A 25,962-nucleotide genomic window follows, 5' to 3' on the forward strand; every position below is an offset into this window, starting at 1 on the left:
TTATACATTATGGCGTTAGTACTTCAAAGTTATATATTATTGGTAACAATATTTCGAGAAATACAGTAATTGTTTGGAAAAAAAATTCTGCTAGTCATTTCTAAATAACATGGTGACTCCATCGGTGAATGTTGGAGCTGTTTCTAAACAATATTGATTGTATAATTTTTTGATATGTCATTAGACAATTATAGGCATTACGGTGACACTAAAAATGGTTGGCTTGAGTTGAGATGAGTACACAACAACCCACGTGAAAAAAGACAACACAAATGGACACAATATGGGGTTTTCTTTATCATAGTACCATTAGGGACACCATAGTACCAAGTATCTCCCAAGGTGACTTGGGAAAGCCTTCCTCCCCTCGATCTCTGTCGGCGAGCCCGTCGATTTGCCTCCCCTCCGCCCGCTGCTCTGCCGGCCGGTGGCGGGAAGGAGAATCCTGATGTCTCGACTCCCGCTAGTAGATAGGTAGGGTTTTAGTCCTCGCATGTGAGGTGTTTGGACGGATGGTTGCGCTCCTTCTTCGAGTCAGTGTTCTGGGCTCCAATCCGCCTCAAGTTTGTCCGCTGGGACGGATTAGACAGAGCTCCGACGTAGATTCCTGCCATCTCCTTGGCGCGGCGAGGTTAGGTTTTCTTGCCATGCGTACAAAACATCGATATTTGGTGTCAGGTTCTTCAGATCGATTCAAGGATTCAATGGCGACACCATAGTACCTCAGGGCGGCCCTAAGGTCTGAAGATAGTACCTTCGCAAAAAAAAAGGGACACCATAGTACCTTTAAAACAATAATTGAATAGAATTGATAAGATAGCTTGCAGCAGTCACAAAAAAGTCATAAGGAAAACAACAAAATCATTCTAAAACCTATTCAGTGGACATACCCACCATTGTCTTAGTCTGGGGCATGTTCATGTGGTCCGTCAATACACGCGATCCACGGGAAGGAAACGAACAATAGGCTGAATTTTCTTTGCTACACTGACACTGCACAATGCATATTTCGTTTGCACCATTGCTACATTTGCCATGATATTTTCAACAACATTTACTTACTATACTACCACCTCTCTATCCATATAAAATTATAAAATAACATTTTGTGCATCTAGCATTTTATGTATTAACATGTATGAATAAGACCTACATGGTTTCATGTTCGAAAGGTGTTGTCTTTTTATTTAATTACGCACAAGACTTCCCCTTACAGTAATTACTACTTTAGTATATATTTTACAAATGTTGCACTACATTAAGACGGTCGTATTTTGAAGCTATATATTGTTGGTTGCACTATTTTGAGAAGTATGGTAATTGCTATGGAACAATAACAAAGATTGAGATGCATTGCTCAAGCGTTCTTTCAAAATATTTGAATCCACAGTGACCGTATAACTGTGGACATGAATGGCTGCAAAAGATCCAACGCAAAAGTATTTTAGTTTTGAGTTTTGAAAGGTAGAAACGGAATATAGAACCTATTGAAGAGACGTACCCACCGTTATCTTGGCTTGCTGCATGTTCATGTCGTCCATCAATTCGTGGGGAAAGGAAGTCCAAGATTGGCTGATTAGTGTTTGCTACACTTGCTCTGCATCATGCATGCCGTGTGCACTTGTCGATCATCATGCGGTTTGCACTTGCCTCTACATCATATTTTGCTACAATATTTACATCATTACTTACCTGACTATACCACCTCTCTAGCCATATAATATTTTAAGATAATGATTTCTTGATGTAGCATGTTATTTATTAGGATGTACTCACTTTGTCTCATATTAATTGTCGCTCAACCGGATGTATCTAGACATATTTCTGTGTTAGATACCTCTATTTGAGGGACAATTAATATGGAACAGAGAGAGCATATATTAATAAGACCAACATGTTTTCGTGTCAATTTTTCACTTTTCGTACGATTTCATACGACAAGACACAGTCACGTTTCCCGAGGTTTGGGCCCACACCACCAGATGAGTCTGATCGTACAAAAATCGTATGGATTTTTGTCGTACGTATAGCATCTCTCTGCTTACATCCTCACATGCACGACTTCTTCTTATAGTAATTATTGTTTAACATGTATCTTTTATAAATGTTGCACTACTACCTTAAATATTAAGGCGGTAATATTTTGAAGCTATATAACGTTATTTTGAAGCTACAAATGTTGGCACCGATCTAGCGGTCGTGCACTCCTGATCTAGGTCCGGTTGCGCTCTGTGTGGGGGTGCATTGGTGAGGGATTTGCCTTTCATGCTCCAGTTACGGCCATGTAAGCCCCTTGGCCATTGGACTTGGCAGGGCTCTCTCCGGTGAGGTTGTAGTCAGTGCTGGTGTGCTCCACTAGCGGTGTTGGTCTTTGTGGTGACCATTCCGGCCTGTTGCGGCGGCCTCGATGCGGATTGCAGTGGCCACCGAAGAGTCTTTTTGAGGGTTGTCTCTGCAGATTCGATGGTTGACTTCAGCAGCCAAATGCAAACTATGGATGATGACTTGAGGTAGAGGGATTGTGCAGCGGCGGTGCCGGAGATCGCATGTAGCTGTTGGGATCACGTAAATGTGTTGACAACAAAATTTGAGTGACTTCGATGATGGTGTTACTTGAACACCCGGTCTCGATCTTCGAGGTGAAAGCCTTGGTCTGATCTGAATTTGTTTTTCTTAGAAATGGAGATGTTTTTACGTTATTACTTTGTACGGACTGGTTCCTCAGGTGAAGACAGCGCTTGAGCACCACCTTGTTTTTAAAGGTGTTGTTGTTGAAAAAACTCTTCGTTGTAGTCTGTTGATTGGGGATAATCGCTTTGGATTTATTTTCTTTTTTGTCGCCTTGGCATAGCTTTGGTTTTTATATCCACGTATATATGCATGGTATACGAGGATAGACCGAGAGAGCCTGCAGATGGCGAAGCTCGAAGGCGGCAGGAAGAGCAAGGTTGTCGACGAAGCCATGGAGAGGTGGCACAACCGTTCCTGACGCTCGGCCTCTACTGGCATTTTTCCTATTACGGTGTCCCTATTGTGAAAATTGCCAATGGAGACGGAGCACTTAAAGGCCTCTTATATATGCAGGGTAGACCAGGAAAGACCGAGAGGGCCTGCAGATGGCGAAGCTCGAAGGCGGCAGCAAGGATGTTGACGAAGCCATGGAGAGGTGGCACAACCGTTCCTTGGGCCACCGGCTGTACGACGCCTTCACCGTAGCCGGCCTCCGCGTGGAGACCATCGAACCCGGCCGCCTCCTCTGCTCCTTCATGGTCCCTCCTCGCCTCACGTCGGTACGTAGTCCTAGCCAGGGCCGTGCTCGCGGGAGTAGTGTATGTAGGAGCTTTGAACTGAAAATCGTGTATGCCTGTGTGCGCATGTCCCGCGCAACCGAAGAGCGCCAGCAACCGCATGCATGGAGGCGCGGTGGCGTCGCTGGTGGACCTGGTGGGGTCTGCTGTGTTCTTCGCCGGCGGCTCGCCGGTGACGGGGGTCTCACTGGATATCACCGTCTCCTACCTGGGCGCCGCCCGTGCAAACGTACTATACGAGTATATGTCTTCCCGCGTACTATATAATCCTTCTTGTGAGTTGGGACTTGGGACTAACAAACGGAGGCATGCTGCATCCATGTAGGAGGAGATCGAGATCGAGGCTCGGGTGCTCGGCATTGGCGACAAGACGGGGTGCGTGACCGTGGAGGTGAGGAGGAAGGACACCGGCCAGGTGCTCGCGCACGGCCGCCACACCAAGTATCTCGCCAACGTCTCCAGTAAACTGTGAGGGTCCTTCCTATCATGGAAGGGCCACAGTGTAGACGCGTAAAACGGTTGTCTTTGCTAGCCAACTATGTTGATGAGAGTCCGAGCACGGGATATTCCATGCATGGATTCATCGCTCGTCATTGCTGTGATAATTGTGCCGGTTGTTGTCAAAATTTATCTCGTTTCAAAATGTTTCATTTGGCTTTTTTCTCGACATGTATCATCATGTTTCGTTACGTATTAATAAAAAAGAATGGACTTATTTTGGATCAGCTTCGCTGATGCACGATGACACGGTGAAACATTAAGACACATTTTGGAACGAGAAAAAGAACGCCAATGTAACGCTTTGAAATAGGATAAATTCTAAAAAGAGTGAAAAATATGTAGCACAAATCCTCTCAAGTGCGCATGACCAATCCTTGACCATCAGCGAACCAATATATGGTTGAATGGTTAGAGAGACTGTGGTATCCCCAGCCCATCAGGATTCAAATCCTCGTGGTTGCATTTATTTCTGGATTTATTTTAGGATTTCCGGCAATGCGCATTCAGTGGGAGGAGACGTTCCCGTCGACGACGAGGTGCCTAAGGTGACTTTGTAAAGTTCAAGATGATATGACGGCTGAGTCTTTTGGAGGTGCTCATAGAGGTAGGGTGTGTGTGCGCGCGTTCATAGGGGTGAGTGTCTGCGCATATATATGAGCGCTTGCGTCTGTATTGATGTTCAAAAAAAAAATCCTCGACCATCAGGTGCCGTTGTGATCCACCTCAGCATGGAATCTGGCCAGGCGGTGAGCAGCGCGTCGCGTGGAAAACTGTTTTCCTGGTATACGCGCTATACAATTTCTGTAATTAAATGGAGTGATGTGTAAAAACAGTACTAGTATATGGCATGCTGACCTACTCATCCATATGAAAACTTGATTTACCTTAGCATGAATGTGTGTCTTAATGTTGTCTGTTGAGAACACTTACACTTAAAGCAAAACAAGAACCTCGAGGTCCTTAAGACCTTAAGGGTCCTTATAAGTGAGAACTCGGCCTTGGCACAGCGATAGACAGCAAAAAGGTTTCATGTCGCCGGCCTGGATTCAAAGTCGGTTTCTCCTACATGAAAATAAGGCAGGGTGGCTTTTAATTTCCCTCTGTTCAAATCCTTTTTTAAGCGTTCTTAAGTATGAGCCGGTATGAGCCGGCGTGGAGATCCCCCTCCTCGTCAGATCTGAGGTTCGACTCCCCTCCCCTTCAGCTCCCTCATCCTCGCCGGTTCCAGCAGCTTCGGTCGCCGGATTGGTGTAAATGGGTGCCTGGTGGTGCGGTTTTGGGACCGTGGGAAACCACTGGTCGACTGGTCCGGCCCGGCAGCAGCGACGCCCTTGGGCGCCGCCCTTCCTCCTTGGAGGTGCAGCTGAGATCCCAACCCTATCCACCCCCGCTCCCCTCCCGGGTGAAAGCCCAAAATCCTTCTTGGATTGGGCGGTGACCGTGCGCTGCGCGTCGTGCCCTCCTTGGAGGCGCCGCCTGGGGAGTGTGCGTTCGGGTGAGGGGCGACAAAGGTGGAGTTTTTGGGCGGCCCTGGTTATCAGGTGGCAGTGGTTGATCTGGCTCGCAGGGAAGTCTGTCCCCGCTCCCCTCAAGTGCGGTGCTCCTTTGCGGTGGCGTGTCTAGCTCAGCTCCGGCGGTACGGCGTCTGCGATCCGACGGTAGGGGATAGGGTTCCTCTTCCCGGCAGTAGCAGCACATCCCTGGCCGTGGACGCCCGGTGTTTCTCTTCAGCGGCCGACGACTCCTGCTCCTCGTCGTTCTGCGGCCTCTCCTGATATCCTTGCTGCTCGTCCTTCAGTGGCTCCTCCCGGTGGCTTTCCCGCTGTTTTTCAGGTGTTCTAGGTTGCTTCGGTGTGTCAGATGAGGTGTGCTCATGTCCTAGGAGGATGTGCTCTGTGACTGTTCCAGGACTCGAGGACGGCATCTCTCCTGCTCTAGGGTGAGCGTCTCTCATGTCCGTCGGCGGCGCCTTTCGATCCAAGGCGAGAGGGAAGGGTCCCTCTACGACGAGAGCAAAGGAAGATGCTTGATTTCCTCCAACCTTGGACTCGATCATGTCCACAACTCCACTCTGTTTCTGCAGGTCCTCGTTGTGCTCATGCTGCTCGCAATTCTCGGTTCTTGTTTGCTGCGGTCGGCGGCGTGTACTAGCTTGTGCTTCTCTTTTTGTTTTGAGCTAGTATTCGGCGTTGAGTTGTAAGCTTCCTAGGGTGCTCCCTTGTATCGTTCGGCCGTTGTGCTTGTTCCTGTGTTGTAATTCCTGGCCGGTTGATGGCTTTGTTAATTCAAAACCGGGCTCATCGCGAGCCTTCGTTCTAAAAAAAAAATTGCTTTCCAGAAAAAACAAGACATGATGTCAAAAAAATACTACTGCACATTAATCTTCTTTAATTTAATATATACTATACATGTGTTTACTATTCTTGAGGCGCCTAAAAATTTACAGGTGTTAGTCAATTCCCAGGCGCACAGTACCGAGCCGACAACGGAGACAACAATAGTATTCCAATCAGCCGGTCTCCAGCTCGTTCCAGGCAACGTTTGGTAGTTCCTTGCAGCCAAAGGCAAGCTTCGGGCAATAAGCTTTGTAAAAGCAAACACTTCGTTTCAATTATTTTGGAGAGAAAAAACTTTTTTTGCGGGTAATTGAAGAGAGCCAGATTTCTGTCTCTCTTTGGAGAGAAAAATCTGGCTCACAACACAACCCTTTATAGACATATATACTGCCAAGTGCCACCAGTACTTCAACAACAAAACCAGGAAAATTATATATTCACCTAATTTTTATAGTAATTAATGTTTATATATATTTTTTAAAGTAGTTGCACTATTAAAAGAATCTGGTTGTTGTTTCCAAATAACATGATACCTGTATTGGTGAATCTGGGAGCTGTATCTAAATAGTGGTGCTTGTACATTTTTTGATATACCATCAAACAATAATGGATACGTAGTACCAACAAGAAAGTAGTCAGCTTGATTTGACAGATAATCGACAGCAGCCCATTGAATAGACAACAAAATTGGGCACATGGGGACCCGCCTTTCTTTCTCATGGTACCAACAAGACACCATAATAACATTAAAGAACAATACAATAGAGTTCACATGAAAGCGACTGTAGCAGACCCCGCAAAAACTCGACCCGTAAAACGCGTTTGCAGTTTCACGAAGATCTCGTTTGCGGGTCGAAAACAAGCGCGGCCGAACAGAAACCGTATCTAAAACTGCATAATTTGAAGGAAAAAAACAGTTTCGTAAGAGAAATTGCACCTTGTTGACGCGAGTAGTTCATCACATACTACATAGATTCTACATGATCAAAGACTACAAACATAATTCATACTACATACTACATTAATACTAGTACTAGAGGGGTGGGGATATGACAGCGGCGAGGTCGCGGCCACGGACGACTTCGTGGAGGAGAAGGACGCTCAATCCTCCTCGCCAGAGCTGCAGAGGTCGATGTACTTCATCCTCTGCTCCTCGCGGATGCGGCACCACTCCTCGTCCTTCTCCTTGACTGCGAGTTTGGCGGCGACCGCCTGCCGCCATTGGAGGTCTTCGAGGTCCTCCGCGTGGCGCCGGCGCTCCGCCTCCTCGCGCATGCTCCGGTCGGCAATGGCGGCCGCAACCGCGTCGACATCGAAGACGAAGTCTTCCGGCCCGATGACTCCACGGCGGACGAGCGGAGCGGGCTCCTCGGGCTCCTCCTTGACGGGGACGAACTCGAAGTCGTCCGGCTCCTCCAACCACTCCCTCTTCACGGGGAGAAGACCCGTGCCGGAAGAGGAGGAGCTCCCAGCATACGAAGATCTCACCGTGGAAGAGAAGGACGCGCGCCGGCGGTCGTACTCCTCCATCTCGCGGACGCGGAAGCTCGCCGGCGGCGACATGCCGCGGTTGGTTCACTTTCAGGCCCCACGCTTCCTCGTGCCGTCCGACCGGACGCGCCGCTCGCGCTCGGGCTCGCTTCCGCCGCCGGATCTGCTGCCGGAGCCGCATCCGAAGCTCCACATGCGGCCCCATATGGCAGCTGGAGGCGGGGGAGGTGGTCGCCGGCAGCGAGAAATGTGAAGAAGGGGGTGGTGAATCTCGTGGCTCGGCGGCGGCGGGGGATAGGGTTTCGACCCGCAAACGAGCCGCAGAACCGTAGATATAGCGGTCGGGGCGTGCGGTTTGTGGGCCGCGGCAAATTTTTTTTATGGGTCGGACGAGTATGCGGGCTCTGTTCTGGCCAAAAAATTAGGCTAAGCCCGCATACTCGCCAGAATTTTATGGGTCTGCGTGTTTTGCGGGGTCTGCTAGAGTTGCTCTGATAGCTGGCGGGAACCCTCAAAAAAGATGTCAGAAAATCAACACAAATTGGGCTAAAACTGAGCGGTACGAGCTGCACCACATTTGTATATTAATTCTGGTATGAATCTGTTATTCATATTGGGTCATTCATTTTATGAAAGTTTTACTGAACTGGAGACACGACAATGATTTCATTTTTTTACATTACTCCATAAAAGCAGCAAGCTTTTAGTATTTTGGTATTATTTTTTTCTTTCAAGACTAGCAGGCTACCTATGACATGCCATGCTACAAAATAATAACAATGACTGCATCACAGTGTTATCATATCAATCGCACTACTACCATATACATCAGATCTTTCGGTCGTTCCCTCGTCTCCCTCCCCCCCCTCCCCCGCGTCGTCTCCTCCGAGGCGACTCGGGGGCCAACCCTAGCCGCCGCCACCTAGTCCCCCCGTCTCCCTCCCTCCGTCTGCCGCCGCCAGAGGTGGCCAGCGGCGCGGCCGCTCGGCACCCATGAAGGTGGCGGCGGGGACCTCGGTGGATCCACCCTTCGTGGAGAGCCTCAGCATCCGAGGCGGCGGCCAGCGGCGTGGCCTGTGCGGCGGGCGGCGTCGCAGGGTGCAGGTGGGCCGCCTTCACGGCCGCGCGGGCGGCGTGGAGGCGGCGGGCGTCGGCAGCTGCAACAGCTTCCCGTAGGCCGGCTGAACCTTGGAGAATCGGCGTCCACAACCTCGATCTGCTCCGATCCGCGCCGCCCTGTTCCTGGTGGTTCCGTCACCATTTTCTAGATGGTGGGTGTGCGTATCTGGTGGTTGGGTGCGGATCCGGGGGAAACCCCTGGCCGGCGCGGCGGCCACACTGAAGATGTCGCCTTTGGGCGTCGTTTTCCTTGCTGAAGGCTTCGGTGGGCTTCCTGCACCTCCCACCCCACCCAGCAGCTCAGGTGAAAGCCTCAGTTCCTCGTTTCATGGCGATGACGGCACCTTGGTGGCGTGATCCTTCCTGAAGGCGTCGTCAGGGAAGTGCTCAAGTGGTGGTGGAGTTGGTGGTGGTTCGACGACGGATTGTATTGGTCTGATCTTCATCTTCGGCAACTTGCTCGGGTCCATGGAGGGCTTCAACCGCTGGTGCGAGGGGATCGGGGTCCCTCTCTCGTGCCATGGGCTATGGAGACTCCTATCCTTGACCGATGCGTGGTGTTGCATACTCTTGGCCTTCTCCGGGGGTTTTCAGCGCCTTCGTTTCGACAACTCGCGTTCGGTGCTCTGCCTTGCTGCTGCCGGCAATGGTGACTGGGTGTTCGGCTCCCCGTTTCGTGTGGGTGTGTTCCTGGTGCCTCCTTTGGCTGCATGGGAATTCTGACCTGGGTTCTAGGGTGAACCACTCTGCAGGCCGCCGGTGCGGCATCCGTCGAGCCCGTGTGAAAGGGTAGGGGCCCTTTGCGGAGGCGGAGTCGGGTCATGTGTTGCCCCTGTTTTCCCTCTGGTGACAGTCAGTGACACAAAACATGCACGGTGGTGCTTTCCTCCCATAGCCTTAGTAGGTTAGCTGGTTTCGGCATAGCGGCGTTTGATGACATTGTTCTATGCCTTCGAGTTGTTCTACCGAGCACAATGTATCTTCTTTTCCGCTCTTTGTTTTCTTGTTGTAAGTGGCAGTCATGTAATCCTGGCCGGTTGATGGCTTTGTTAATTCAAAGCCGGGCTCTTCTTGAGCCTTCGTTCTAAAAAAAAACTACCTTATACATTAAGGCGGTACTAGTTTGAAGCTGTATTACTCTGGATATTTTCCATCCTTGTGTGGTGATATAAATGCCTACAATGAGTATATAATTTTACAGGCTCATACTTGAGGTACTATTGTCAAGCACCCAGGGAGCATATATGTCCATAAGGGTTGTGTTGCGAACCTGATTTTTCTCTCCATAATATGAAACCAAATGGTTGCCTTTTGCTAAGAAGCATGCTTTTGGCTGCATGGAAATTACCTAAAGTTACCTCGAACGAGCTGTCCGGAAAAAGGATCGATTGGAATACTATCGTTCTCTGTTTGTCGGTTCAGTGTTGTGCACCTCTCGAAATAGGCTGTCGCATCACTTTATAGATAAAGCAGAAAGCAAAGTATATGGCCGAAGGATACAAGATAGTGCCAAAGCCCACACTGGGGTTGAACGGTACCCAGCTGTGGCCAACGCAGTGATGGTTGCATGCCTCACCCGCAGTGAGGCGAGAAACCGTCCAAGCTCCGATGGCTAGCAACAAGGCTGCCGGAGTCTACGAGAATGAAATCATCGCATTCTGCCGCGAGAGCATTGCCGTGCGTCGTGGTTCCTATGAAAGTGGTGGTCGTCGACGCCCTCCCAATAAATGCATTGGGAAAAGTTGACAAGGTGAAGCTACGGGAGGCAGTCTAGATTCACAATGATGATAGCTTGCTGCAGGTGCATTGAGGAGACTATGTTAAGTATATTGATTAATAGAAAAGATGAGATAGACTAGGATTTGGTCCTGCTTTATCTTGTATTTCAAGTTGATCATTGTATTTCTATATAGGGTGTGTCTAGGAATCAGTCGACTTAGACTTCGTGAAGTCTAAGTCGAATGATGTCACCTAGAGATGATTTGTCCCGTTTTGCCACCCTGGCTAGTGGGTTCTAATTTCCCCCATTATGGGCTTCAGTTCTGGGCTTTTCTTTGTCTTTTTTATTGGTTTGGGCTGTTTGTTTGTTTGTCTTTTTTGCTAAAAAAACTACAACCCAGAAAGAGGCAGCTAAAAACGCCATCTGTACCTAAATGGCGGGAATTCCTTCCTTTCCCTGTTTGTTTGTTTGTCTTGTTTGCATGCATAAGCCAGCTTGGTCTGTGTGTGTGCGCACTTTTGTTAGAGTCGGGTACAATTAGTGAAAACAACCAGCTCCGTTCATCAGTTATAACAAAAATAGAGGTGCTCGGAACCTGACGGGGCTACTTCAAAATGTGATCACAAGCTACTTTGAAATTTTTCATCCACTTCATTACTTATTAGACACATTGACAACTGCCCCAAGAAAAAAGGGAATCCTCCATTTCGGAGCAAAAACACAACGCAGGCAGAACAAAAAAAATCATCGGCACCTTAGTCGCTACTTTGACTTTGGGGCTACTCTCTTGCGCTGGGATATCTTTATGAATGGTAATTTTGTCAAACATAGGTGAACCCTAGAGAGAAAATTGAGGTAGGGGTGCTGAATTTTGGCGCGCAGACACAACTGCGGGGATTGATTTACTGGGGCGGGTAGGTAGATTACATGCTCTTCAGGGCGCGAGTAGGCTGGAGTTGCACCGGTGTGCCCGTGGATCTCGACTTCGACGACATGCGTCGCAGACACCTGATGTGAAAAGACATGCAGTTGCAGTCGGGGGGTGACACTTGCAGTTGCATGCTCAGGCACTACAAGAAATATGTCAACTTATGACCTTCTGTCAGTGACCCTCGAAGAATTGGTCATAAATTTATGACCATTTTAGACCAATTGGTCAAAACTGTTCAGGGGGCTCCAAACCCTAAACCATTGCGACCATTTTGGTCAGAAAGGTCGTAATTTCCTTACACGAAATGGTCACAAAGCAAACAGTGCTAGTGCGCTGCCTTATTTCTAGTTGTTAATGACCAATATAGATGGTCATAGCCTTGTAGATTGTGGTGGGTTGTGATGACTAGGCGCCATCTCATCAGTTTTGCCTATGTGTCATGTCCATGTGGCAGTTTTTGCCCTAGGTTATGAAGCAACCTATATTTCTATAATTCCCAAAATTCCCAAAAAAATATCATAAATTCTTTGGGGCATATCTTCATCAAATATGTAAAAATCCTTCCTTGCCTAGTTCAAAACTAATTCAACAATATTCATTTTCCTATTCTGTTCACAACAACACTTTATGAAGGAAGTGCTATTTATATATTCTTGATTGCCCTCGGAATTTTTGGGCATTCTTTCCTGTCCAAATCATTACCGCATGACAAAATTCAGCTCCATTTGCCTAGCAAATCTTCCTCGGCAAATTTCCAAAGTTTTTTCCACCTAGAAGCATTGTGAAGGAAGTACCTTTTTTATATCTCCAAATGACATGAAATTTATAAAGTTCCTTCATATGCCCAAATTATCACCCTCCTCCAAATTGCAGCTCAGTCAAATCATCTATGTGAGCCCAGGTTCAATTTATATTTTATGGCCAAATTGGCACGTTGCAAAGCAAGTGTTATATAGACCCCTCCTATTACCCTCAAACTTTTCGGGCACTCTTCCATACCCAAATCATTGCCACATGATAATATTCAGCTCAATTTTCCTAGTAAATCTTTCTCGGGAAATTTCCAAAGTTTCTACCTCGAGAGAAGCTTTGTGAAGTAAGTACTAGCTAGGCTTACCCAAATGATCTGAAAATTTACCAGCGCATGACCATACCAAAGTAACTTACCTACACCAATTTTGAGCTCATTTCATTCATCCAATCTCTCTCACTAGTTTTCCCAAGTTTTTGTCCATAGAAGAGCATTGTGAAGGAAGTACTACTTTGGCATGTCCAAATGGTATCAATTTTCTACAATGCTTTCCTATGCCCAAATAACCGTCCTCCACAAAATTTCAGCTCACTCCATTCATTATTTTGAGCCTAGCTTCAACATTCTTTTTTTGTCCAGCGTGGTACTTTGCAAAGCAAGTACCACCTAGGATCCTCCTTTTGAGCTAAAAATTTGTGAAGCCATTCTCCTTAGTAGATGATCATCCTCAGCCAAAACTCACGCCCATTGGCCATGTGCATTTCCCGTACCGCTAATCAAACACTTGGCTGCTAATTCATGTTTGAGCATCGATCGGTCTCCTCGTGAGAATCTTATGTTGTAATTTTCTTCCTAGCACCAACCTGGAGAGTGCCCAACCCACTAGACATGCCTAGGCCGCCTAGAACACATGGCAACATTACGGTCACGCGGTGACCACGCGACGGGCATGCGAGTTTACGCGCTCTAGAGTTGGGGCCCTCGGCCACCGCCCAAACCTCGACGTATCACCACCAAACCATGTATTTATGATTAAATAGGTCCTTATGTAACTAGAAATGATTTTTGTAAAAAAATAAAGAGCAAACTATGAGGCAACCGCAGTTCAAATTTGACCCGCTTCCAACTAAATTGGCAGAAATTTGTCTTTTTCACGAGAGGTGGATCAAAAAATTTTACACCCAACCATTTTGTCAATTGTGCATTAAATATGGCCTAGTATTTTATAAAAATGATTTGGTCCAATTTTGCAACAATTATTTGGTAGTTCCTTCACAAAAAAACCTCCTTTCGGGCACTCGAAAAATGGAAAATGGTTTTTTCGTCCAACGAAAATGAAACCTTCCTTAGGCAACATTGTTTGCCATTCCAATATGCACCCTTGTGCATAATATGAGATCATTTGAACAAACTATGACATGAATGTGGCCATAAGATTGATCATTAGGCTTGAAAGCCATTGATCTCTACACGTGATAGCTCGTTTCTGGGAACACTTTTTTAAAATAATTGCCATATTACAAGTTTGTTATTTTTCTTGGGAACTTGGCCACAAATAATGACACAATGCGAAGGTTTCCCAATTTTTTGATTTTTTTTGAATTTTTTATGACCGTTTCAAAATGCGGTCAAAACGGCGAGAATGACCGTTCCTAGCTAGTGGTTGAATCTTGGGATTTTTTTGGCGTTTGTCTGATTAAATACGTACTTATGTAACTAGAAATGATTTTTGGAAAAAATAAATAGCAAACTATGAGGCAGCTGCATTTCAAATTTGACCCGCTTCCTTCTGAATCAACGGAAATTTGTCTTTTTCACGAGAGGAGGATCAAAACTTTTTACGCCCAACCATTTTGTCAATTGTGCATTAAATATGTCCTAGTATTTTAGAAAATCGATTTGGTCCAATTTTGCAACAAATATATGGTAGGTCCTTCACAAAAAACTCATTTCGGGCACTCGAAAAATGGAAAATGTATTTTCCGTGCAAAGAAAATGAAAACTCCCTTAGGCAACATTGTTTAGAATTCCAAGATGCACCATTGTGCACAATATGAGATCATTTGAACAAACTATGCCATGAATGTAGCCATAAGATTGATCACTTGGCTTGAAAGCCATGAATCTTCACACTAGATAGCTTGTTTCCGAGAACAATTTTTTAAAATAATTGCCGTATTACAAGTTTATTATTTTTCCTGCTAACTTGGTCACATGTAATGACGCAATGCGAAGGTTTTCCAATTTTTTGATTTTTTTGAATTTTTTATGCCCGTTTCAAAATGCGGTCAAAACGGCGGGCTTGACCGTTCCTAGCTAGTGTTTGAATCTTGGAATTTTTTTGGTGTTTATATGATTAAATAGATACTTATGTACCTAGAAATGATTTTCGGAAAAAATAAAGAGCAAACTACGAGGCAGCTAGAGTTCAAATTTGACCCGCTTCCAGCTGAATCGGCGGAAATTTGTCTTTTTCACCAGAGGTGAATCAAGGCTTTTTACACCCAACCATTGTGTCAATTGTGCATTAAACATGTCCTAGTATTTTATAAAATCAATTTGGTCCATTTTTGCAACAATTATTTGGTAGGTTATTCACAAAAAACCTCATTTTGGGCACTCGAAAAATGGAAAATGACTTTTTCGTCCAAAGAAAATGAAAATTTCCTTAGGCAACATTGTTTGTCATTCCAATATGCACCCTTTTTGCACAATATGAGATCATTTTAACAAACTATGCCATGAATGTGGCCATAAGATTGATCATTTGGCTTGAAAGCCATGAATCTTCACACTTATAGCTCATTTCAGAGAAAACTTTTTTAAACAAATTGTCGTATTACAAGTTTATTATTTTTATCGATAACTTGATCACATATGATGACACAATGCGAAGGTTTTCTAATTTTTTGATTTTTTTTAATTTTTTATGCCCGTTTCAAAATGCAGTCGAAACGGCGGGCTTGACCGTTCCTAGCTAGTTGTTGAATCTTGGAAACCTTTTGATGTCTCTGATTAAATAGATATTTATGTACCTAGAAATGATTTTTGGAAAAAGTGAATAGCAAACTATGAGGCAGCTACAGTTCAAATTTGACCCGCTTCCTGCTGAATCGGCGAAAATTTGTCTTTTTCACCAGAGCTGGATCAAGGCTTTTGACACCCAACCATTTGGTCAATTGTGCATTAAACATGGCCTAGTATTTTAGAAAACTTATTTGGTGCAATTTTACAACAAATATATGGTAGGTCATTCTCACAAAAAACTTATTTTGGCCACTCGAAAAATGGAAAATGAATTTGGCATGTTGCATCCTTGGTAGTGAGCAATTTGCGGGGGAGGCTCTGGAAGTGGTGAAGTAATTTGCTGGAACCGACAATATGGATTGCTAGAACTGTTGATTCAGGATGCTTCATCCCGGCGGTGAGCAGCCTCAGGGAGGTGCTAGAACTGGCGAATGCTACAACTAGAGAACGTCGGGGTGATGCCGACTGTGAGGCGCCAGACTGCGCTTGTGCGCGACGGCGCAACAACGGGAGGGTCAATGATGTGTTCTATCTAATAAGAATGAGCAAGATAGGAAAGAAAATATAATTTCGGGGGTGAATCAAATGGTTACATACGAAAACATCGTAGGGGCGCCAGGCGACCCAAATTTAGACTGATTGACCGGCGCCTAACAGCCGCCTTTTGGAAAATGGTGTGGTTAAATTTTGCAACACCGATTTGTAGGCATTTAAAAAAATCAAAGATTTGGGTCCAAATTTTGGATACTTGAGCGCGAGCCAGCCAACCAATGAGAAGCGAGGAACCACATCCACGCGGATCACCAAGTTGGACATGATCTGAGCCATCCATCACGCGCCCATCCAACGGTGGATATTGTCCTGAAAGACCAAAACCCTAACCCACCTACCCACCCACCCTTTCCTTCTCCAGATCCGATCGAGGCTACCGCGCCTTCCTCTCCCTCGCCGCCATCCCCACCCACCACCGCCGCCCCCACCCACCGCCGACCTCATCTCCGCCATCCTCCTCCCCTCGCCTTCATCCCTCATATCCACTAGTCTTGATCCGGCGTGCGGGCGTGCCTCGATTCGATCTAGTGCCTTCCTCCCTCCCTCCCACGACCACGCCTTCCTCCCCCCATCCCTTGGCGTGTGTGCCGGCACGGGTGCCATGTGGGCAGCTCCAACACGACCACGACCACGAGCGGCGGCGGCGGCGGAGGGAAGGACAAGGCGAAGGGCTCTGCGGTCTCCTTCACGGAGGGCGAGGAGGTGCTCGCCTACCATGGCCCGCTCCTCTACGAGGCCAAGGTTCCCCTCCCCTTCCCTTCCCCCTCTCTCTCCACCTCCCATTCCGTTCTAGGGTTCGCCTGCCGCCGCGTCGGCTCCCCGGAGCTTTTCCGTTACATTTTTTTTTGGCCGCGGCTAGGGTTTCGAGCAGGGCCGTCGGAGCAGGCGAGGGTTCATGGAGTTGTAATCCGAGGGTGTATCACATCGGATGGCACAACACTCTTTTTTTCTTCAGAGAAGAAATAAACACAGCGCCGTTCCTCCTCTGCACCTCCCAGATTTTTACTTTTAGGGCATAATTTTTAAATTTAGAGTGCACATGAGGACACTAGTTTGTGCGTATCCCAGTATCAGACCATGATTAGCACCAGGTGAATTGTTCTCTTCGACTATGGGTACTTCATGTAGTAAGTAACAAGGAGTGGGAGATGGGACTATGATTAGCACCTGAAGGCTTTATGACATTTACCAGTTGCACACCTGCAATTCTTCCTTTAGTAATACCGACTTTGTTCTGTCTGCAGCCTGTCGTCTTCCTCCACGGGGGTCCTGGGATGGCACTTCACCCGACAACTATGGGTTCTTCGATCCGGAGTTCTACATGATCGTGCTGTTCGACCAGGTTGGTTTCGTTTTGATCCCCTCGTGTGTCTGTTCACCGGTGTTCCTAGGAGATCGCGGTGCTTAATCTGCTTGTGTTTGATTGCAGAAAGGCGCTGGAAGAGCACTCCCCATGCTTTGTCTAGAGGAGAACACCACCTGGGACTTGGTGGCTGACATTGAGAAGGTCAGGCAGCACATCGACATTCCAGAGTGACAGGCAACTGCAAATACATCTTCTTTTGTCAACTGCAACATATACCCTGCTGTAAAGAAACCACTTGAAGAAAATATTTAAGAGAGCAGGGCAGTTCGTGTAGATTTTCTTACATTTGTACATAGCTATTGATCATGAATGTTGCAATGCAAGTTATTAAAAGAATGATGATACCTCTTAATGCCTTCTATTTTCAGAAACTAGCTAGCTAGTCAAGCATTTCTTTTCAAGTTTGATACTAGTGTTATTGTTGGAGATATATAGTGGAAAACAACATCCACAGTGGTATAGATTGTTCCAGTCCATGACATTCGGGTGCAAATTGGCACATAGCATAAATCTTCAGAGATTTGAGCATACTGTTGGGCAACGTAGCAATAATTCAAAATTTTCCTACGTGTCACCAAGATCAATCTATGGAGTCATCTAGCAACGAGGGAGGAGTGGATCTACATACCCTTGTAGATCGCGCGTGGAAGCGTTCAAGAGAACGGGGTTGATGGAGTCGTACTCATCGTGATCCAAATCACCGATGATCCTAGCGCCGAACGGACGGCACCTCCGCGTTCAACACATGTACGGAGCAGCGATGTCTCCTCCTTCTTGATCCAGCAAGGGGGGAGGAGAGGTTGATGGAGATCCAACAGCACGACGGCGTGGTGGTGGAAGTAGCGGGATTCCAACAGGGCTTCGCCAAGCGCTGCGGGAGGAGGGAGATGTGTCATGGGAGGGAGAGGGAGGCACCAGGGCTTGGGTATAGTTGCCCTCCCTTCCCCCCACTATATATAGGGCCAAGGGAGAGGGGGAGGGCGCAGCCTTGCCCCTTCCTCCAAGGAAGGGTGCGGCCAAGGGGGGAGGAGTCCATCCTCCCCAAGGCACCTCGGAGGTGCCTTCCCCCTTTAGGACTCTCCCCTCCTCTTGTCCCTTTGGCGCATGGGCCTCTAGGGGCTGGTGCCCTTGGCCCATATAGGCCAAGGCGCACCCCCTACAGCCCATGTGCCCCCCCGGGGCAGGTGGCCCCACCCGGTGGACCCCCGGGACCCTTCCGGTGGTCCCGGTACAATAGCGGTGACCCCGAAACTTGTCCCGATGGCCGAAATAGTCTCCCACTTGCACTAGAGTCAATAATCTAGTTCACATCGATATGTGATTAACACTCAAGGTCACATCCCCATGTGACTAACACCCAAAGAGTTTACTAGAGTCAATAATCTAGTTCACATTTACCATGTGATTAACACTCGATGAGTTCTGGGTTTGATCATGTTATGCTTGTGAGAGAGGTTATAGTCAACGGGTCTGAACCTTTCAGATCCGTGTGCGCTTTACAAATCTCTATGTCATCTCGTAGATGCAACTACTACGCTACATTTGGAGCCATTCCAAATAACTGTTCTACTTGGAGCTATTCTAAATTGTTGCTCCATTATACGTATCCGGTATCTCTACTCAGAGCTATCCGGATAGGTGTTAAGCTTGCATCGACGTAACCCTTTACGACGAATTCTTTTACCACCTCCATAATCGAGAAAATTCCTTAGTCCACTAGTTACTAAGGATAACTTTGACCGCTGTCTTGTGATCCATTCTTGGATCACTCTTGTACCCCTTGACAGACTCATGGCAAGGCACATTTCAGGTGCAGTACACAGCATAGCATACTGTAAAGCCTACGTCTTAAGCATAGGGGACGACCTTCGTCCTTTCTCTTCATTCTGCCGTGGTCGAGCTTTAAGTCTTAACTTCATACCTTACAACTCAGGCAAGAACTCCTTCTTTGACTGATCCATCTTGAACACCTTCAAGATCATGTCAAGGTATGTGCTCATTTGGAAGTACCATTAAGCGTTTTGATCTATCCTTATAGATCTTGATGCTCAATGTTCAAGTAGCTTAATCCAGGCTTTCCATTGAAAAACACTTTCCAAATAACCCTATATGCTTTCCAGAAATTCTACATCATTTCTGATCCATAATATGTCAACAACATATTCTCATCAGAAATTCTATAGTGATCCCACTCACTTCTTTGAAAATACAAGTTTCTCATAAACTTTGTATAAATCCAAAATCTTTGATCATCATCAAAGCATACATTCCAACTCCGAGATGCTTACTCCAGTCCTTAGAAGGATTGCTGGAGCTTTGCATACTTATTAGCATCTTTCAGGATTTACAAAACCTTCTATTGTATCACATACAACTTTTCTTACGAAAACTTGGTAAGAAAACCTGTTTTGACATCCTATCTGCAAGATTTCATAAATAATGCAGTAATCGCTAATATAATTCCAACAGACTTTTAGCATCGCTACGTGTGAGAAAGTTTCATCATAGTCAACTCCTTGAACTTGTCGGAAAACATCTTAACGACAAGTCGAGCTTTCTTAATGGTGACATTTACCTTCATTGTCCGTCTTCCTTATAAAACCCATCTGCACTCAACAGCCTTACGACCATCAAGTAGCTCTTCTAAAGTCTACACTTTGTTTTCATACATGGATCCTCTCTCGGATTATATGGCCTCGAGCCATTTTGGAATTCAGGCCCACCATCGCTTCTCCATAGCTCGTAGGTTCATTGTTGTCTAGCAACATGACTTCCAAGACAGGATTACGTACCACTCTGAAGTAGTACGCATCCTTGTCATCCTACGAGGTTTGGTAGTGACTTGATCTGAAGTTTCATGATCACTATCATAAGCTTCCACTTCAATTGGTGTAGGTGCCACAGGAACAACTTCCTGTGCCCTGCCACACACTAGTTGAAGAGACGGTTCAACAACCTTATCAAGTCTCCACCATCCTCCCACTCAATTCTTTCGAGAGAAACTTTTCCTCAAGAGAGGACCCGATTCTAGAAACAATCCCTTATTGCTTTCGGATCTGAGACAGGAGGTATACCCAACTGTTTTGGGTGTCCTATGAAGATGCATTTATCCGCTTTGGGTTCGAGCTTATCAGCCTGAAACTTTTTCACATAACCGTTGCAGCCCCAAACTTCTAAGAAATGACATCTTAGGTTTCTCCAAACCATAGTTCATACGGTGTCATCTCATCGGAATTATGTGGTGCCCTATTTAAAGTGAATGTGGTTGTCTTTAATGCCTAACCCATAAACTATCGTGGCAATTCGATAAGAGACATCATGGTATGCATCATATCCAATAGGGTGCAGTTATGATGTTCGGATACACCATCACACTATGGTGTTCCAGGCTGTATTAGTTGTGAAACAATTTCCACAATGTCTTAATTCTGTGCCAAACTCGTAATTCAGATATTCATCTCTATGATCATATCATAGATATTTTATCCTCTTGTCACGACGATCTTCCAACTTCATCCTGAAATTACTTGAACCTTTCAATAATTCAGACTCGTGATTCATCAAGTAAATATACTCAACATCTACTCAAATCATCTGTGAAGTAAGAACATAACGATATCCACTACATGCCTCAGCACTCATTGGACTGCACACATCAAAATGTATTACTTCCAACAAGTTGCTTTCTAGTTCCATTTTACTGAAAACGAGGCTTTCAGTCATCTTGCCCATGTGGTATGATTTGCATGTCTCAAGTGATTCAAAATCAAGTGAGTCCAAATGGTCCATTTGCATGGAGTTTCTTCATGCATATACACCAAAAAACATGGTTCGCATGTCTCAATCCTTTCAAAAATGAGTGAGCCCAAAGATCCATCAACATGGAGCTTCTTCATGCGTTTTATATCGATATGACTTACGTGGCAGTGCCACAAGTAGGTGGTACTATCATTACTATCTTTTGGCATGAACATGTGTATCACTACGATCGAGATTCAATAAACCATTCATTTTAGGTGCAAGACCATTGAAGGTATTATTCAAATAAATAGAGTAACCATTATTCTCCTTAAATGAATAACCGTATTGCGATAGACGTAATCCAATCATGTCTATGCTCAACACAAACACCAAATAACAATTATTTAGGTTTAACACCAATATCGATGGTAGAGGGAGCGTGCGATGCTTGATCATATCAACATTGGAAACACTTCCAACACGTATCGTCAGCTCACCTTTAGCTAGTCTCCGTTTATTCCGTAGCCTTTTGTTTCGAGTTACTAACACTTAGCAACCGAACCGGTATCTAATACCCTGGTGCTACTAGGAGTACTAGTAAAGTACACATCAACACAATGTATATCCAATATAGTTCTATCGACCTTGCCAGCCTTCTAATCTACCAAGTATCTAGGGTAATTCTGCTCCAGTGGTTGTTCCCCTTATTACAGAAGCACTTAGTCTCGGGTTTGGGTTCAACCTTGGGTTACTTCACTAGAGCAGCAGCTGAATTGCCGTTTCATGAAGTATCCCTTCTTGCCCTTGCCCTTCTTGAAACTAGTGGTTTCACCAACCATCAACAATTGATGCTCCTTCTTGATTTCTACTTTTGTGGTGTCAAACATCGCGAATATCTCAAAGATCATCATATATGTCCCTGATATATTATAGTTCATCACGAAGCTCTAGTAGCTTGGTGGTAATGACTTCGGAGAACTATCACTATTTCATCTGGAAGATCAACTCCCACTCAATTCAAGCGATTGTTGTACTCAGACAATCTGAGCACAAGTTCAACAATTGAGCTTTTCTCCTTAGTTTGTAGGCTAAGAAAATCGTCGGAGGTCTTATACCTCTTGACGTGGGCACGAGCCTGAAATCCCAATTTCAGCCCTCGAAACATCTCATATGTTCCGCGACGTTTCAAAAAAAACATCTTTGGTGCCTCAATTCTAAACCATTTAGCATTACGCACTGAACTATCATGTAGTCATCAAAACGTGTATGTCAGATGTTCGCTACATCCACAGACAACGTTCGAGGTTCAGCACACTGAGCGGTGCATTAAGGACATAAGCCTTCTATGAAGCAATGAGGACAATCCTCAGTTTGCGGACCTAGTCCGCATAATTTCTACTATCAACTTTCAACTAAATTTTTCTCTAGGAACATATCTAAACAGTAGAACTGAAGTGCGAGCTACGACATAATTTGCAAAATCCTTTTGACTATGTTCAAGATAAACAAGTTCATCTTATGAACTCCCACTCAGATAGACATCCCTCTAGTCATCTAAGTGATTACATGATGCGAGTCAACTAGGCCGTGTCCGATCATCATGTGAGACGGACTAGTCAACATCGGTGAACATCTTCATGTTGATCGTATCTTCTATACGACTCATGCTCGACCTTTCGGTCTTCTGTGTTCCGAGGCCATGTCTGTACATGCTAGGCTCATCAAGTCAACCTAAGTGTTTGCATGTGTAAATCTGTCTTACACCCGTTGTATGTGAACGTTGGAATCTATCACACCCGATCATCACGTGGTGCTTAGAAACGAACGAACTGTCGCAATGGTGCACAGTTAGGGGGAACACTTTCTTGAAATTATTATGAGGGATCATCTTATTTACTACCGTCATTCTAAGTAAACAAGATGCAAAAACATGATAAACATCACATGCAATCAAATAATAGTGACATGATATGGCCAATATCATATAGCTCCTTTGATCTCCATCTCGGGGCTCCATGATCATCTTGTCACCGGCATGACACCATGATCTCCATCATCATGATCTCCATCATCGTGTCTTCTTGAAGTTGTCTCGCCAACTATTACTTCTACTACTATAGCTAACGGTTAGCAATAAAGTAAAGTAATTACATGACATTTAAGTTGACACGCAGGTCATAAATAAATTAAGACAACTCCTATGGCTCCTGCCGGTTGTCATACTCATTTACATGCAAGTCGTGATTCCTATTACAAGAACATGATCAATCTCATACATCACATATATCATTCATCACATCCTTTGGCCATATCACATCACATAGCATACCCTGCAAAAACAAGTTAGACGTCCTCTAATTGTTGTTTGCATGTTTTACGTGGCTGCTATGGGTTTCTAGCAAGAACGTTTCTTACCTACGCAAAGACCACAACGTGATATGCCAATTGCTATTTACCCTTCATAAGGACCCTTTTCATCGAATCTGATCCGACTAAAGTGGGAGAGACAGACACCCGCTAGCCACCTTATGCAACTAGTGCATGTCAGTCGGTGGAACCAGTCTCGCATAAGAATACGTGTAAGAACGGTCCGGGCCGCTTCATCCCACGATGCCGCCGAATCAAGATAAGACTAGTAACGGCAAGCATATTGAACAAAATCAACGCCCACAACTACTTTGTGTTCTACTCGTGCATAGAAACTACGCATAGACCTAGCTCTGATACCACTGTTGGGGAACGTAGCAATAATTCAAAATTTTCCTACGTGTCACCAAGATCAATCTATGGAGTCATCTAGCAACGAGGGAGGAGTGGATCTACATACCCTTGTAGATCGCGCGTGGAAGCGTTCAAGAGAACGGGGTTGATGGAGTCGTACTCGTCGTGATCCAAATCACCGATGATCCTAGCGCCGAACGGACGGCACCTCCGCGTTCAACACACGTATGGAGCAGCGACGTCTCCTCCTTCTTGATCCATCAAGGGGGGAGGAGAGGTTGATGGAGATCCAACAGCACGACGGCGTGGTGGTGGAAGTAGCGGGATTCCAACAGGGCTTCGCCAAGCGCTGCGGGAGGAGGGAGATGTGTCATGGGAGGGACAGGGAGGCACCAGGGCTTGGGTATAGTTGCCTTCCCTTCCCCCCACTATATATAGGGCCAAGGGAGAGGGGGAGGGCGCAGCCTTGCCCCTTCCTCCAAGGAAGGGTGCGGCCAAGGGGGGGAGGAGTCCATCCTCCCCAAGGCACCTCGGAGGTGCCTTCCCCCTTTAGGACTCTCCCCTCCTCTTGTCCCTTTGGCGCATGGGCCTCTAGGGGCTGGTTCCCTTGGCCTATATAGGCCAAGGCGCACCCCGTACAGCCCATGTGGCCCCCCCGGGGCAGGTGGCCCCACCCGGTGGACCCCCGGGACCCTTCCGGTGGTCCGGGTACAATACCGGTGACCCCGAAACTTGTCCCGATGGCCGAAATAGCACTTCCTATATATAATTCTTTACCTCCGGACCATTTCGGAACTCCTTGTGACGTCCGGGATCTCATCCGGGACTCCGAACAACTTTCGGGTTACCGCATACTAATATCTCTATAACCCTAGCGTCACCGAACCTTAAGTGTGTAGACACTACGGGTTCGGGAGACATGCACACATGACCGAGATGACTCTCCGGTCAATAACCAACAGCAGGATCTGGATACCCATGTTGGCTCCCACATGTTCCACGATGATCTCATCGGATGAACCACGATGTCAAGGACTTAATCAATCCCGTATACAATTCCCTTTGTCTAGCGGTACGATACTTGCCCGAGATTCGATCGTCGGTATCCCGATACCTTGTTCAATCTCGTTACCGGCAAGTCTCTTTACTCGTTTCGTAACACATCATCCCATGATAAACTCCTTGATCACATTGTGCACATTATGATGATGTCCTATCGAGTGGGCCCAGAGATACCTCTCCGTTTACACGGAGTGACAAATCCCAGTCTCGATTCGTGCCAACCCAACAGACACTTTTGGAGATACCCGTAGTGTACCATTATAGCCACCCAGTTACTTGTGATGTTTGGCACACCCAAAGCACTCCTACGGTATCCTGGAGTTGCACAATCTCATGGTCTAAGGAAATGATACTTGACATTAGAAAAGCTTTAGCATACGAACTACACGATCTAGTGCTATGCTTAGGATTGGGTCTTGTCCATCACATCATTCTCCTAATGATGTGATCCCGTTATCAACAACATCCAATGTCCATGGTTAGGAAACCGTAACCATCTATTGATCAACGAGCTAGTCAACTAGAGGCTTACTAGGGACATGGTGTTGTCTATGTATCCACACATGTATCTGAGTTTCCTATCAATACAATTCTAGCATGGATAATAAACGACTATCATGAACAAGGAAATATAATAATAATCAATTTATTATTGCCTCTAGGGCATATTTCCAACACATACTCCTACCAAATCTTGTACTATATGGCATATCATTAATGTAGGTTTAATATAGTTCTAGAAAATTTAGGCAAGTAGTAGTATATCTTATCTAACTGGACTGGGTGCTCTCTTTTATATATGGAATGATATCAATGTAGGTTCAATTGGGTTATCTGTAGATTTTCCATCTTCTGCATTATTCAGATTATTTTACCTTACCTTGTTTGAACCAAGAATCTGAGAAAAATAGGTAACTGTCAACTCAAGGATTTGAATCTATTTTGGCAGGCATCAATTGGCCAATGAGATGAAGGAGCTGAAGGAGATCCGCATGGAGGACACCAAAGAGGAGGAAATGCATGACATCGATAGCTGCGACTTTGGCAACTCCCTTGCGGTTGTTGAATATGTGGATGAAATTTACAGCTTCTACAGAAGGACCGAGGTAATTATCTGCTTGGAACCCCGATCAAGTTATCTAGTACAGAGTTGTGTGTCTGACCTGACCTGGCGAACTCACCCAATGCAGGTCCACTATAAGTTTGAGCTACTGGGTGAAATTTTATTCCTTATTGTCAACATCATTGATAGATACCTGGCCCGGGAAAATGTCGCTTGGAAGAAGCTGCTGCTGTTGCTGTTGCGGGTTTATGGCACTTGCCGGGACAACACAAA

At 45.9% G+C, this 25,962-nt stretch overlaps 1 protein-coding gene across 1 annotated transcript; it reads left to right on the forward strand.

Annotated features, from left to right (window-relative positions):
- The first annotated feature begins 3,002 nt into the window (after positions 1 to 3,002).
- LOC123107749 (acyl-coenzyme A thioesterase 13) lies at positions 3,003 to 4,033 on the forward strand. The gene is made up of 3 exons (XM_044529674.1): positions 3,003 to 3,290; positions 3,394 to 3,537; positions 3,634 to 4,033. The coding sequence occupies exons 1-3, from the start codon at positions 3,117 to 3,119 to the stop codon at positions 3,778 to 3,780; spliced, it is 465 nt and encodes a 154-aa protein (XP_044385609.1). The 5' UTR covers positions 3,003 to 3,116; the 3' UTR covers positions 3,781 to 4,033.
- The last annotated feature ends 21,929 nt before the right edge of the window (positions 4,034 to 25,962 follow it).

Source organism: Triticum aestivum, chromosome 5A (assembly GCF_018294505.1).
Source record: "Triticum aestivum cultivar Chinese Spring chromosome 5A, IWGSC CS RefSeq v2.1, whole genome shotgun sequence".
In the NCBI taxonomy this organism is placed as follows: domain Eukaryota; kingdom Viridiplantae; phylum Streptophyta; class Magnoliopsida; order Poales; family Poaceae; genus Triticum; species Triticum aestivum.